Raw genomic sequence first — 14,320 nt, 5'->3', positions numbered from 1 at the left:
GGGGTACCCAAGCCTGATGGTGTAAGATAGGCAGCTGCGATTACGGTGGAGCTCCCTTGCTGGACGGCGGGGAGCTCAGGTTACGATTGGCCAGTCCTGCTATGACGGCGGAGTGGGGTGGACATTGAGCCAGAGGCTGGAGCGGCTTGGGTATACCCATGTTAAAAAATTTTGGACCTAAATAAAGCTGCGGCCGTGTTATGCCATATTAAATACCTTGTGTCTTGTCATGATTATATTTAGTGTACTGCTGTAAAATTGTAATCCGAGGTCTCTCGGCTGCCTATGTTATTGCCTCTCTCCACAGACTGGACTGCAATCAGCTCTAGGTTTTCAGCCTGAACGAAATGGGAAGGAGTGGCATGAAAGGGTTAAAAAAAAAAAAAAAAAAGGAAGCACATTTTGGAAACACACCAGGGACTATTTAAGCTATGAGCTCAATGTTGGGGCAGAGAAACTCCACCTCACAAACAGCCTGGAGCCACAGAAGGCACACGGCGGGTCCCCCTCCCCTGACCTCAGAGGGAAGTGCAGCCTGCAAAGTGAGAGCAGAAGCGCGGCAGGGCAGCCGGTTCTTACAATAACAGCCTAAAAGATGGTTCGGCCAAGGAGCGGGAGGGCACTGAAGAGGGCACAGATCGTCTGCAGTCTAGTCTGTGTTCTGGGTCTAGCTGGTGAGTTACTGCCTTTGCATTGCTGTTTCTTATGCTATTAATAGTTAGAATAGGAACACTTCTAAAAACGTAGAGGGGTTTTCTGCTCATATCAAAATGTTATCATTTATACCCTAAATGTTATCATTTATACCCTAAATGGGTGGCATATATGTTGCATGCATTTCCTCTCTATAAATGCACACAGAAAGAGGGAAGAGAAATTTAAGGCATATTACAGAGAACTAATGAGACAGTGGTTTAGTCTAAATTGTTTTTAAGAATAACATTTTCTTTAATATAAGGAGAGCTATTTGTGTGCTGTGTAATATGCCAGCTACTGTACCAAGCGCCCTGTCTCTTTAATCTGCATCTGTTTTACTAAAGCTGTGATTCCTTCACTTTAGTCTGTGGCTACAGGTGAATCCTCACCTAAGACACAGGCCCCGGTGAAATTAATCCTCTCTCTGCAAACGAGTCTGTTGTGTCCTGCTGAAATATGACATTTCAGAGTGCAAACCCCACAGAACAGATAGCCTGCCCATATTCAGAGGCGCCAGCTCTGAGTGTGCTTGAGCACCCCAATAATGAGCAAACTCCTTCATTGTGTGGAGTGTTTAGTATCATAAATTATGTTTAAAAATGAGCTCTTGTAACCATATTCTGAAATGCACTCCAGTGTCGTCGTCGTCGTCCCCCCCCCCCCTCCAATCAGAGGCTCAGAATCCACCAACTGGTTCAATTTCATCTGCATGAGAATAACTGGCATTGCATAAGACTAGTTCACTCTTTTTGTATCCAAAAGAAGTTCTCTAAGGTCCCTCTCAAGCAGACAGATTCCCACCACAAGCAGCATCCAGCTTTATACCTCCCTACCTGACCTCAGATCAGTGGCAAAAGGAGGTGCACACCATCCAAAATAGAACTGTATCCATCAACCTCCTCCTACAACCCAAGAAAACCCCTTGCCTTGTCCTACAGTTTTAGGTGAGCCCATCCAGTGCCCTTTCAGGTGCTTTGTAGAGTGTACTATGATTTCTGAAGTGTGAGAGGAGCCCGGTTATAGTAACAGATGGCAAGTGATATCATTGTGCACAATGCAAGCATAACAGCAACCTCAGTGGCTAAGAATGCTCTATGTGAAATTATTTTATTGGGAGGTGGGGGGATTTATATCTACATCTGGTTTGCATTTAAACTAGGGTTTGGTTGTGTGTGACTACACTTAAGTCACTTTGAAATTTTTAAGAGAACAGAACTAAAAAAAAAAAAACACAGCAAGTGTGACGGGGCCCCGCATGCCAGCAAACAGCTAAAAAAAAAAAAACATCCACAGAATGCAAGGGAAGACCGTCATGCAGAATCAAGTTGGACCCCAAACTCACCCTCTGAAATCTACTAGGACCCCACTTTATTCTGAGAACTCCAAGAACCGTCCAGGGCACAGCTCTCCAGCACAACTGCCACAATCGGGCAACACAAACCAGCAAAACTCTTATATTCTTTAATCTGTTCTAAAGGTTGCAAAACAGCCCTCTTGCAAACTTTATAACAGATTAAAGAATATAAGAGTAGCCATACTGGGTCAGACCAATGGTCCATCTAGCCCAGTATCCTGTTTCCAACAATGGCCAAGCCAGGTCACAAGTACCTGACAGAAACCCAAATCGTAGCAACATTCCATGTAGAATCCCAAAGAATAGCAAGATTCTGGAATCCTAAAGAGTAACAAGATTCCTTGCAGAATCTCAAAGAGTAGCAACATTCCATATTACAAATCCCAGGGCAATAGCAGACTATGGACTTTTCCTCCATGAACTTGTCCAAACCTCTTTTAAACACAGATACACACTAACCACTGTTACCACAACCATATCTCTCATCTTCTTTACCAACACCACTGGCTTTTGATTACTTTTGGAATTCAGTTTAAAATCTTTGATCTCACCCAGAAGAAGGCTGACCTGCCAATTTTGCATCTTTTCTTACCCCCTATTCACCCCCCCACCCCCCACCCCCGGTTCTCCACTCTTCCAGCACTCTCCTGTTCTTTATACCCTTAGGAAATCATAGGTCACATCTGCTTCCCTCTCCCCCCCCCCCCCCCCCCCACGAAACCTCAAGACTCATATCATGTGGGGCTTCCCATTCTGTTAGTGCTGCACCCATGGTAAGGTGCTTGCTAGTCAGGTTTAAGGAACTCGCTGAGTGTGTCACATTCAAAAGTTTCAAGTTTCTTATATACTTAAAATGCCACTCTAGGACATCCATCTGGGCAGTTTACAATACAATAAAATCATACAGTGGGTATGAAAGGAACTACAAAATAATGACAGGAAAGAGACAGGTAAGAATGAGAGAGGTGAATACAGAAAGTGGGGGGACAGGCATTACACGTGGAGTGGCATTTCAATATGACATCTAAATCTGACTTTGGACATTTTGGTGAAAACGTTCAAAAATCAAGTAGTGAAAAAAGATCATTTTCAAACCAGAAAAATCTCTCTCTTTTTTCTTTGAAAATGGCCATTTCCGAGACAGTGTTGTGCTTAATGTCTCTATTTTTGGGACCATTAAAAAAAAAAAGTCCAAGTGAAAAATGCACAAAATGAAGCCATTGGGACATAGGAGGCGCCAGCTTTCCTCCTAGACTGGCCACACAAGCATCCTATCAGAGCAGTGGGGACACTGCAGTGGACTTGACATAAAAGGTCCCAGGTACACATCTCTTATATTGTATGGTGAGCCCTTCAAAACCCATGAAAAACCTACTGTATCCAACTTTACACCACTAGAACAGCCCTTATGGCTGCGGGTGTCACCTATATGTGGGTATAGTGGGTTTTGTTTTGAAGGAAAAGGCCATAGAATGTTATTAAATGGACGTAGGGGAAAATCCACTATTCCTGGGACAAGCAGTACAAAATGCTTTGCTCCGTGGATCTTGTTGGGTGATTGTGACCTGGATTGGCAACTGTCGGAGACAGGGTGGTGGGCTAGATGGACCTTTGGTCTGTCCCAGTGTGGCGATGCTTATGTCTTATGTTTCTTTTTTTTGGGGGGGGGGGGGTGATACTTTCCACCACAAGTGTAATAGAATGGATTATGGGCCTGGTTCCCCTTCTCCATAGCGCACTGTATCGACCACTAGGCTATTCTAGGATCTTGCTTGCTGCTCTAATAGGATCGGCAATAACGTCTGAAGCTGTCGCAGAGGCTGGTATGTACTGTTTCATTTACATTTTTGCAGAGTGGGAGAGGGTCAGTGCCCACTGAAGGAGTAAGAGGGTGTGTCATTCCTTTATTCCTGCAGTGGTCATCTGGTCATTTAGGACACTTTTTGTGGTTTATTCAGGTCTCGACCAAACCATCCAATTTATAGCTCTGGATGCTTTTGTTTTGTTCCATTATGGCAGAAAAACGTCTAAGTATTAGGAACACCCAGATCCCGCCCTTAACACACCCCTGATACATCCTCTTGTGATTTGAACGCACTTCTGACAGACTTTATAGAAAAACGTCTAAAAATTGGTTTCAAAAATACCAGTTTGGATGTTTTTGTGAGAAAAACGTCCAAATGCAGATTTATGCCACTTTTTGGATGTTTTTCTCTTTTGAAAATGAACCCCTTAGTAGACTACTGGTTTCAGGTGTCATCCCTCAGGAAGCCTGAGAGCGAGAGAGCCGAGTTCCCCAAAGCTTTGAAATATGCCCAGGACAGTCACACTTCCACATTGATCGGACTGGGTCTAGGTGTGACACAGCGATGGCTGGACTCAGGCCCAGGAACAGAGGAAGATGGTTCTTAAAGTACGCAACTGGTGAATCTCTTTCATATGCACCTTGGACAATATTTACCAAAGAAACAGACATCTCAAATGAAAACTGCACTTTCACAGCTCTCAGCTAAGTGATGCAGAGAGTGTAAAAGGACAGAGCCCTCCAGTCTTCAGGCCAGCATGAGTTCCCCAACTTGGGCAAGCTTCCTGGGGACAGGAGAGCGTCAGAGACCTACTACTACTACTACTATTTAGCATTTTTATAGCGCTACAAAGCGTACGCAGCGCTGCACAAACATAGAAGAAGAAAGACAGTCCCTGCTCAAAGAGCTTACAATCTAATAGACAAAAAATAATAAAGCAAGCAAATAAATTAATGTGTAGAGGAAAGAGGAGAGGAGGGTAGGTGGAGGCGAGTGGTTACAAGTCAAAAGCAATGTTAAAGAGGTGGGCTTTCAATCTAGATTTAAAGATGGTCAAGGATGGGGCAAGACGTAGGGGCTCAGGAAGTCTATTCCAGGCGTAGGGTGCAGCAAGACAGAAGGAGCGGTCTGGAGTTGGCAGTAGCGGAGAAGGGAACAGATAAGAAGGATTTATCCATGGAGCGGAGTGCACAGGAAGGACCTCTGGAGATAATGGCAAGAAATGCACTGAAGTTACCTTTACTGCTTTTTAATCCTGTTTTCCACAATCTCAGTTAACAGCTGATATAATGTGATGCCATCAAGTCCTATTAAACTGCCCTGCCACTGGTTAAAGCTTCATGACATGCAAACTGAGCATTCAAGCATTTTGTTAAACAAAGAACCCAGAAACAGGGAAATAAAGTGCCTCTCCCCAAGGTCACAGACAGTCAATGAGGCAGAGAGCTGGATGGGTTTGAGACAGTTTTTGGATGCACTGCCGGATTGTAGGTGTGACCCTCTTCTCTCTCCCAGAGGCCTCTTAATTTATTTACTGCAGATTTGTGTGTGTGTGTGTGTGTGTGTGTTTGTGTATTATTTCACTGGTATAGTAACTTTTGACTTCCCAGTAGAGAAGGAAGGACTGAGGGAGATTGTTGCTTGTAGAAAGGAACCTCACAAGCAGACAAGTGCAGTGCAGGAGATTCTTGAAGGATAAACAGAAAAAATTAAAATCCATCTCTAGCTTAATCTGTGCAGGAAGAATACAGTCACATAGCCATTCCTGACACCAAAGCCCTTTTGCTGACATGGTGGCATCCCCTGACAGAGGAATGAAGGTGCTGAAAGGGGAACACCTTCAGCCTGGCAAAATCTGATAGAGGCAAAAGTTTTCCAGGGTTGCAGCATGCTGATGCCAGGCAGGGACCTAGCATTTGTGAACTGATGGATGTGATTTTTATAGCATGAATTCCCCCAGAGTTTCTGCCTGTGTGTTTTGCTGGTGTGACAGTGAATCTTCTTCACGCCCATATCCTCTCTTGCTGAGGTAATAATGAAGGGGAGGAGGAGTGCAGGGTGAAACAACTGGGAAAAAAATAAACCGCTAAAAATGAGAAGAGACGTTATCGGACACTTCCAGAGGTAAGAGGTTCCACCCTCTGACTTCCTGCCAAACAACTAGAGATCACTAAGATGATGGAAATGTTTCTAACGCTGAGCAGAATTCCAAGATGTAATCTATTACAACAGATTAACCAGAAACAGACCAAAAATAAACCCTACTCAGGGTTAGATGCACTAAAGATAACGAGCCAGCAACTTGGGTGTTAAACTGGTTCTAGCCAGATCGTTAAGAACGTAATTTATTAATATAATTCAAAAAAAATATATACACATAAATACATATATAAAAGATTAGCCCGACACAGGCCGTGTTTCGCCCAGCAGGGGCTGCTTCAGGGGCTACACAAAAATCCTCTATAGTTCAAATTGGAAAAATTATATTGGAAAATTCCAAAGATATACGTGATCCACGTGACATCGCGTCAGCGGCACCTGCGCACGGGTCACGGGATTGGAATTCGTTTCTCAATCCCCATACTTTTTTTTGTCTTAACTACTATTCTCTTCTTGTACAGACAAAAAAAAGTATGGGGATTGAGAAACGAATTCCAATCCCGTGACCCGTGCGCAGGTGCCGCTGATGCGATGTCACGTGGATCACGTATATCTTTGGAATTTTCCAATATAATTTTTCCAATTTGAACTATAGAGGATTTTTGTGTAGCCCCTGAAGCAGCCCCTGCTGGGCGAAACACGGCCTGTGTCGGGCTAATCTTTTATATATGTATTTATGTGTATATATATTTTTTGAATTATATTAATAAATTATGTTCTTAACGATCTGCTTTGTACATTTTCCATCTTGGAACTTGCAGACCGTCTGCCTTTGTGCTTTCTTGGGTGAGAGTACAGGGAAGCAAATGGAGCGAGGACAGGAGGATGAAGAGAGACAGCCCACTAGAGCACTTTTCCTTTTCCTCGGGTGGTCCTGCAGCTGGCTAGAGCTTTGCGCGTCGCTGGCAGGGAGAGAACGGCGGAAGCCATGAGAGAGGAGCACGCGTCAGTCCTGTGCGGGCTGCACGAGGCGCAGCTCGGTCTGCTCTCTATGCTCTCTACTCTGATACAGCGATCTGCTCGGCACTTACGTTTGATTTGCCTGTTTCCTTGACATCTCTCTCTGCAATCAGCTCACTTTTCTCTCAGCACGTGGGATTCCCGGGAAGTTGCAGCTGGAGGCGAGGACTGGATCTCATGCCCACGCTCCAGCCCCGGGGGTGTCTTGGAGTGTGGATGGGGAGGGCAGGGGTAATACGAGGGATGGTGACAGCCTGGTCTGGATCCAAGGTGAAGACTTTTATTCTTTGCTTCCGTCTCTCCCGGCGCTAGCAGGCAGCTAAGCCCTTGTGCAGCGGGATCGGACATGCTGCTAACACCCCTTGTTGTTTTTTGAGTGAAGGATGTCCATAAAGGACGTGCTTGGCATGCGCAGAGCAGCCAGCATAACGCTTGGCTGCTCTGCGCATGCTCAGCTGGCCGAATGGCTTGGAAGGAAATTGCATGCAAATGAGCTAGCAGCAAGCAGCTCATTTGCATGAGATTTCCTTGATGCATGCCCATTTCTTACCGATTCGCTAAGGAATCGGTAAGGGAAGGGCTTTAACGTTTTTGTTAGTGCATCTACCCCTGACCCTATCCAGACACGTATTTTCAGCGTAACAGGTCCTTTGTTGTGGAATGCTCTTCCTTCCTACTTATGTTTGGAGCATTGATAGCAGAAATTTAAATCGGTGTTAAAGATTTTTTTTTTTTCTTTTTTGAGGATGCATTCGCTTAGAACCCCAGCGCCGCCTGTATCTGGGAGAATCTTGCTACTTTACTACTACTACTACTATTTAGCATTTCTATAGCGCTACAAGGCGTACGCAGCGCTGCACAAACATAGAAGAAAGACAGTCCCTGCTCAAAGAGCTTACAATCTAATAGACAAAAAATAAAGTAAGCAAATCAAATCAATTAATGTGTATAGGAAGGAGGAGAGGAGGGTAGGTAGAGGCGAGTGGTTACGAGTCAAAAGCAATGTTAAAGAGGTGGGCTTTCAGTCTAGATTTAAAGGTGGCCAAGGATGGGGCAAGAAGTATAGGCTCAGGAAGTTTATTCCAGGCGTAGGGTGCAGCGAGACAGAAGGCGCAAAGTCTGGAGTTGGCAGTAGTGGAGAAGGGAACAGATAAGAAGGATTTATCCATGGAGCGGAGTGCACGGGAAGGGGTGTAGGGAAGGACGAGTGTGGAGAGATACTGGGGAGCAGCAGAGTGAGTACATTTATAGGTTAGTAGAAGAAGTTTGAACAGGATGCGAAAACGGATAGGGAGCCAGTGAAGCGACTTGAGGAGAGGGGTAGTATGAGTAAAGCGACCCTGGCGGAAGACGAGACGGGCAGCAGAGTTTTGAACCGATTGGAGAGGGGAGAGGTGACTAAGTGGGAGGCCAGCAAGAAGCAGATTGCAGTAGTCTAAACGAGAGGTAAGAGTGTGGATGAGGGTTTTGGTAGAGTGCTCGGAAAGAAAGGGGCGGATTTTACGGATGTTGTAAAGAAAGAAACGACAGGTCTTGGCGGTCTGCTGGATATGAGCAGAGAAGGAGAGAGAAGAGTCAAAGATGACCCCAAGGTTTCGAGCTGAGGAGACAGGGAGAATGAGAGAGCCATCAACAGAAATAGAAAACGGGGGGGAGTGGGGAGGTGGGTTTGGGGGATCCTACCAGGTGCTTGTACCTGGATTGGTCATTGTTGGAAGTAGGATGCTGGGATAGATGGACCTTTGGTCCTGACCCAGAATGGCAATTCTTGTGTTCTTATGTAAATTATTAGCTGGAAGCCCTCAACTGCCCAATAGCAACTTGTAAAGGGTTGAAAAATCATACTGGTTGTGAGCAAGTGGACTTCCACTTAAGGTGCTCCCCTGACTTCCGCAAGGAAGCATCCAGATTGAATTAATTAGGAAACTGTTGCATTATAACTATGTGAATATCGATTATCAGGTGCTGTATTGTTATGACAAACATTGGGTTGTTTCACTACTACTACTACTATTTAGCATTTCTATAGCGCTACAAGGCGTACGCAGCGCTGCACAAACACGTGATTAAATATCCCAAGAGAGGATAAATGGAAGGATTACATAGCAGGCAATGAATCCAAAAAGTAAAAGATTTGCAGCACAAGGCAGCTGATTCAGAGCTTGTTTAACAGACACACTCGTCTAAAGACCTTGGCCTGGGAATTCCAGTGTTTGCAAGAAAGACATCTGGAAGAATTCAAAGGTGTTTGGCTGGGTAGCAGCTGTGCTTTGGGAGGTCAAACTGAAGGCATCACATCACTGCAGTATGGAAAGTTTCTTGCCAAACACCCTTTGAACACACAAAACTAGAGATAGGGGGCTCCATAGCAATTATTCACTGTTTCATGAATTAAGTTCTGACACCTGGTCTTCATATGGGAAGAAACACTCTCTAGGGACTTTGGTTTTCCACTCTATGCATTCATATTTATGAAAGTAATTTGCTTTTTGGGTAATTTCCAATACAATTTCAATTTGATGTAGTTAGTACTTTATCTTTAAGATGTTTGTACAGATGATGACACAGTTTGGACTAATTTGTTTGTAAAATTTTTTAAGCTTTCGCTCCGAGTGATTCTGAGGAACCACTATCCTGCAACACCTATCGACCTAATAGATGGGAAAAAGAAAGTGTGCATTACAGAAACAAAGCAGACCAGAGCTCTGTGCTAAAAAATTGATCACATGCATCAACGACAGGCTGTATCGGGAAGTTGATGCAGAAACATTCAGAGTGTTTCTTGCCTTGGGGTTCACACATGCAGAAATACTCTTCAACAGAAGATACGCTGTTACTGAATGTGCCACACGACTAATATTTCGCCAAAGTCATTATGCCCATATCAGCCCTCTCCTGAAATCACTTCACTGGCTCCCTATCCGTTTCCGTATACAATTCAAGCTCCTCTTGTTGACCTATAAGTGCATTCACTCTGCAGCCCCTCACTACCTCTCCACCCTCATCTCTCCCTACACTCCTTCCCTAGAACTCCGTTCACTAGGCAAGTCTCTCCTAATTGCGCCCTTCTCCTCCATCGCTAACTCCAGACTCCGCTCCTTCTATCTCGCCGCACCTTATGCCTGGAATAGGCTTCCTAAGCCATTACGTCTAGCTCCATCCCTCGCAGCCTTCAAATCCGGGCTAAATGCCTACCTGTTTGATGCTAGATTCGACTCCTGACTTGTAACTTTTATCTTATCCTTATGTGTCCTTCTGTCTGTCCTTCCCTTATCCTTTTTGGTCCTGTCTGTTTGTCCTGATTTAGATTGTAAGCTCTTTTGAGCAGGGACTGTCTTTCTTCTTCATGTTCAATTGTAAAGCGCTGCGTACAACTGGTAGCACTATAAAAGTGATTTATAGTAGTAGTATAGTAGAATAAATGCTATATGATGTCATATATTTGTGCATCAACCCCTGATGCAGCCTGTTGGCGAAACATGTTGGGTTTGATATGATCATGTAGAGTCAATATATATATATATTTTTAACACTGAGCTCTAGTTTGTTTATTTATTTATTTATTTATTTTTGTAGTGAACACTCTTCCTTTTTCCCAGCTTTTTGTGGTGCACTTGACTCATCTGTGTTTTTTCTGTGTTTGTTTAATGATCCAGTGGGCTTGTACAGTGCAGAATGGTTCGTGGTTTATTTGGAATTTGCTATACCCCGCCACCTCTGATGCCTGGGCCGTAAGCTTTCCTTAGAACCTCATGGAAGCTAAAACAGGGCTCAAGTTTTATCTTCCATCTCCACAATACAATATCACACAATGCTAGGCAGCACCTCCCTTCCTACAGGCTGCAAAGTCTAAACACACACATCACCCTGCAGAAGAGATTTCAGGCTTATTCTAGGAAGTGTGTGAGTAGTACCCGCAGCTACATAAAGCCAAGGAAAAGCCTTAAGACTACTAAGTGGCAAATTAACATTTTGGGATATTACTGGCTCTCAGGCTTGTGGAAGTGACTCACTCCATTATCTTTGACAAAGGCATTTACAGGAAGGAAATACTTCCAACAGTCCTTATTACACAATGACTATAAGCAGTAAGCCATGGAAACAAAAATTAACTTCAGGAAAAGCTCAAGCCCACAGCTCCTCCCATGTCCCTTGTCTCTACTCCAGACATGAAGTGCATGAACAGAGAAGGATCTTTAAAGACATAACCGCCTCGCTTCCTCCCCAACCACCCTCATCACCATACTGACTCCAGACATGAGTGCATGGACAGAGGAAGATCTTCATAATAACTTCATTAAAAACATAATTTCTCAGTTCCTTCCACGCTCCCTCATCTCCACAATGACTCCAGACCTACGGTGCGTGGACAGAGAATAACTTCATTAAAAACATAACCTCTCACCTCCTTCTAGACCCCCTCATCTCCACATTGAATCCAGACCTCCAATCATGGACAGAAGTAAATCTCCATTAATACCTAAATTGTGGTCAGGTGGAGAACGCTACTGCGCTTCCATTTAGTCATGGGTGGCCAAGTTGAGAAATATCCTAAAACAAATCATCTATCCTTCAAAAATTTTATAGCGTGGCACTAACCCAGCGGTAATTAGGCATCACCGTGTGCTGCCAAGTTACTGCCGGGTTACCGTGGGAGCCCTAACCACCACCTCATTGGGTGGTGGTAAGTGCTCCCTCCCACATGGCCACACGGTAAGAGTAATCTTACCACATGGCCATTTTTTTAGGGGCTTTTTACCCACGGTGGTAAAAGGGCTATGGCACATAGGGAAAACAGCCCCTGCCACTACCGAAGCTTGGTAAAAGGACCCCTAAATACCTGTATATAATATGTAAGAAAGGCGGTATATAAAGTCCCATCCCCTATCCCCCCCTAAATATATGTGGCAACAAAACAAAAATGTCCAGGACTAAAACCAAGATGTTTTGGTCTAGACCTGCTTTCAGAATGAATAAGTCACCAAAAGGTGCCATAAATGACCAGATGACCACTGCAGGGAACCAGAGGTGATCCCCCAATACCCCCCAATAGTCACTGACCCCCCTCTCACCCCCCAAAAATGTGAATAGAAATATGACTTACCAGCCTCTATGACAGCCTCAGATGTTATAGCCAGGTCTATTAGAGCAGCAAGCAGGTCCCTGGAGTAGTCTAGTGGTCAGTGCAGAGCACTATGGAGTGGGTGACTCAGGTCCCTATCACCTACCAAACATTCTCAATGCAGCACAAAAGTACATGATAATAGCTGTCCTGGGGCCAGATGCACTAAACTTAAGGAGCCATTAACGAGCAAGTAGTAAACCATGGCATGCACAAAAGGCTCCCCCCCCCCCCCAAGCCATTTTCCGATCATGGTAGCAGCTAACGAAAATGAAATGCAGATGAGCAAATCAGTATTATAATGTGTAGAAATCGTATTGTAATGAGATGCACTACCGTTTTCCGATTTCCTAACCGTGGAAAATCTAACGGGAGGTCTGTACCTCTTGTTGGGGCTGCGCGGGATTGAAAAACTATTATATATTTAACAAAAAAATAAAGAATCAGTGAAAAAAACGTCCAAGTGCTCGTCAGGGACGTCCTTTATGGACGTCCTTCATTCGAAACAATGTCCAAGTGCTCGTGAGGGACATCCTTCACTTAAAAAAAAAAAAAAAAAGGACGTCCCTGACGAGCACTTGGACATGTTTCCCCCAGATTTTTTGTGATGGGTGCGAGGACGTCAAAATAAAAAAAAACTATTTGGACGTCTTTCGATTATGCCCCGCCTTCAGGTCTCTCTCAGTCAATCACAGCACGTTTAGCTGACACCAGTGACAGCTAAACACGCTGTGATTGGCCGCAACCGCTCTGCCAGCCGGGTTAAAGAAAAGCTGCAGGAGCGGCACTGGCGCCGCCATCAAGAGGAAGCACAGTCGGCAGCTGGGAATAGGGAAAGCCAAGCCCACAGAAAGAGACTGGCAGGAAGGAGCGAGAGACGCAAAGAACTCGGGACACCCCTGCTGCCTACAAGCAGCCGCCCAAGGCATACCACGAGAAGGATTCCAAGACTTAGCCGAGCGGGGGAAGGGAGGAGGCATCCCCCAGCTGTATGGCAGAACTAGCGTTGCCGCCGCCGCCGCCACCACCTCTTCCTACCACAGTCCCTCCAGATACGGGGCTGTTCGGGACTGCAGCCCTTATCGCCAGCGCTACCCCAGCCCATCCTACAACCGCCGGCTCTCGCCTAGCTACAGCTGCCACAGCTCGAATGAGCTAGAAGTTTGGTTTGTAATCCTTTTTTTTGTTTGTTTTTGTTGTTTTTTGAGTGGACGTCCATAAAGGACGTCCTTGGCATGCGCAGAGCAGCCAGCATAACGCTTGGCTGCTCTGCGCATATTCAGCTGGCCGACTGGCCAACTGGTTACCGATGGAATAGAGAATGCAAGTGAGCTACAACGAGCAGCTCATTTGCATTCCTTTTCCTTGATGCATGCCCGTTCCTTACCGATTCACTAAGGGAAGGGCTTTAACGATTTTTTAGTGCTTCTTGTGTTTTGTGCAGACATGATGTTAGGATACTTCCCCTTGTGGCAGTCCTGTAAAATACTCCGGGCTGGCTGTTGCAGAGATGGCCTTGAAACTGGCAGGTATACAGCTATTAATGTCAACAGTCATGGTGCTACATGACATCATCAGATAACCTTTGTCCTATGGCAGGACTTGGTTCTGAAAGGGAAAAGTAAAGCATACAAGCCTTGGAAGAGGTGGAGTCCCTGGGAAAACAGCAGGTTTACTGCTTCCAGCCAGCTGAATGCTGGCAACAGAACTCGTTGGAAGAGGCAGATTGTTGAAGCTGAAAGGGGGGCTGTAATGGGCTCCACTGTATATTCAGCAGAGTCCCCGAGCTCCCAAAACAGGAGGAGAGCATGAAGTACATGGAAAATTAGTGTTATTTGTTCCAGAAATGGTGTATAAGAAATGTGGAGAGTCAGTGGGAAAGAAAGTGATGGAAGAGCTGGGAAGCAGATGAGAGCTGCAAAGAGTTTCTACAGAGATTCCTGGATTTCCATTGTTTCTGCCTGTCACTGGATTCCTTCACTTTGATAGTGTGTCAATAGACTTGAGTTATCATAATTTCATCTCTTGACTCAAATGTTCCAAATATTATTCATGCTGGTCTCTGGCAACTTCTGTAAGCATGAGGGCCATCAACAAAAGCAGAGTCCAAAAGTGTGAGCTACTTGAGGGATGGGGGCGTAGCCTGTGCCTCCACGTTAGAAAGTTAGAATAAATGTAGGTGCTCTACAGGGATTAATGAGTACTTGGGACTGTAGTGAAAGC

At 45.0% G+C, this 14,320-nt stretch overlaps 1 protein-coding gene across 1 annotated transcript in view; it reads left to right on the top strand.

Annotated features, from left to right (window-relative positions):
• The first annotated feature begins 458 nt into the window (after positions 1-458).
• CD34 (CD34 molecule) overlaps positions 459-14,320 on the top strand; it is a 62,587-nt gene continuing 48,725 nt past the window's right edge. The window contains exon 1 of the mRNA XM_030220549.1: positions 459-674. Coding sequence (XP_030076409.1) covers positions 596-674 — 79 coding nt within the window. The 5' untranslated portion in view covers positions 459-595. The remainder of the gene's footprint in view (positions 675-14,320) is intronic.

The sequence above is a fragment of the Microcaecilia unicolor genome, chromosome 12 (assembly GCF_901765095.1).
Source record: "Microcaecilia unicolor chromosome 12, aMicUni1.1, whole genome shotgun sequence".
NCBI classification, from domain to species: Eukaryota; Metazoa; Chordata; class Amphibia; order Gymnophiona; family Siphonopidae; genus Microcaecilia; species Microcaecilia unicolor.
Note: the sequence above shows the minus strand (reverse complement) of the source record. Positions and strands in the feature narration are given on the sequence as shown.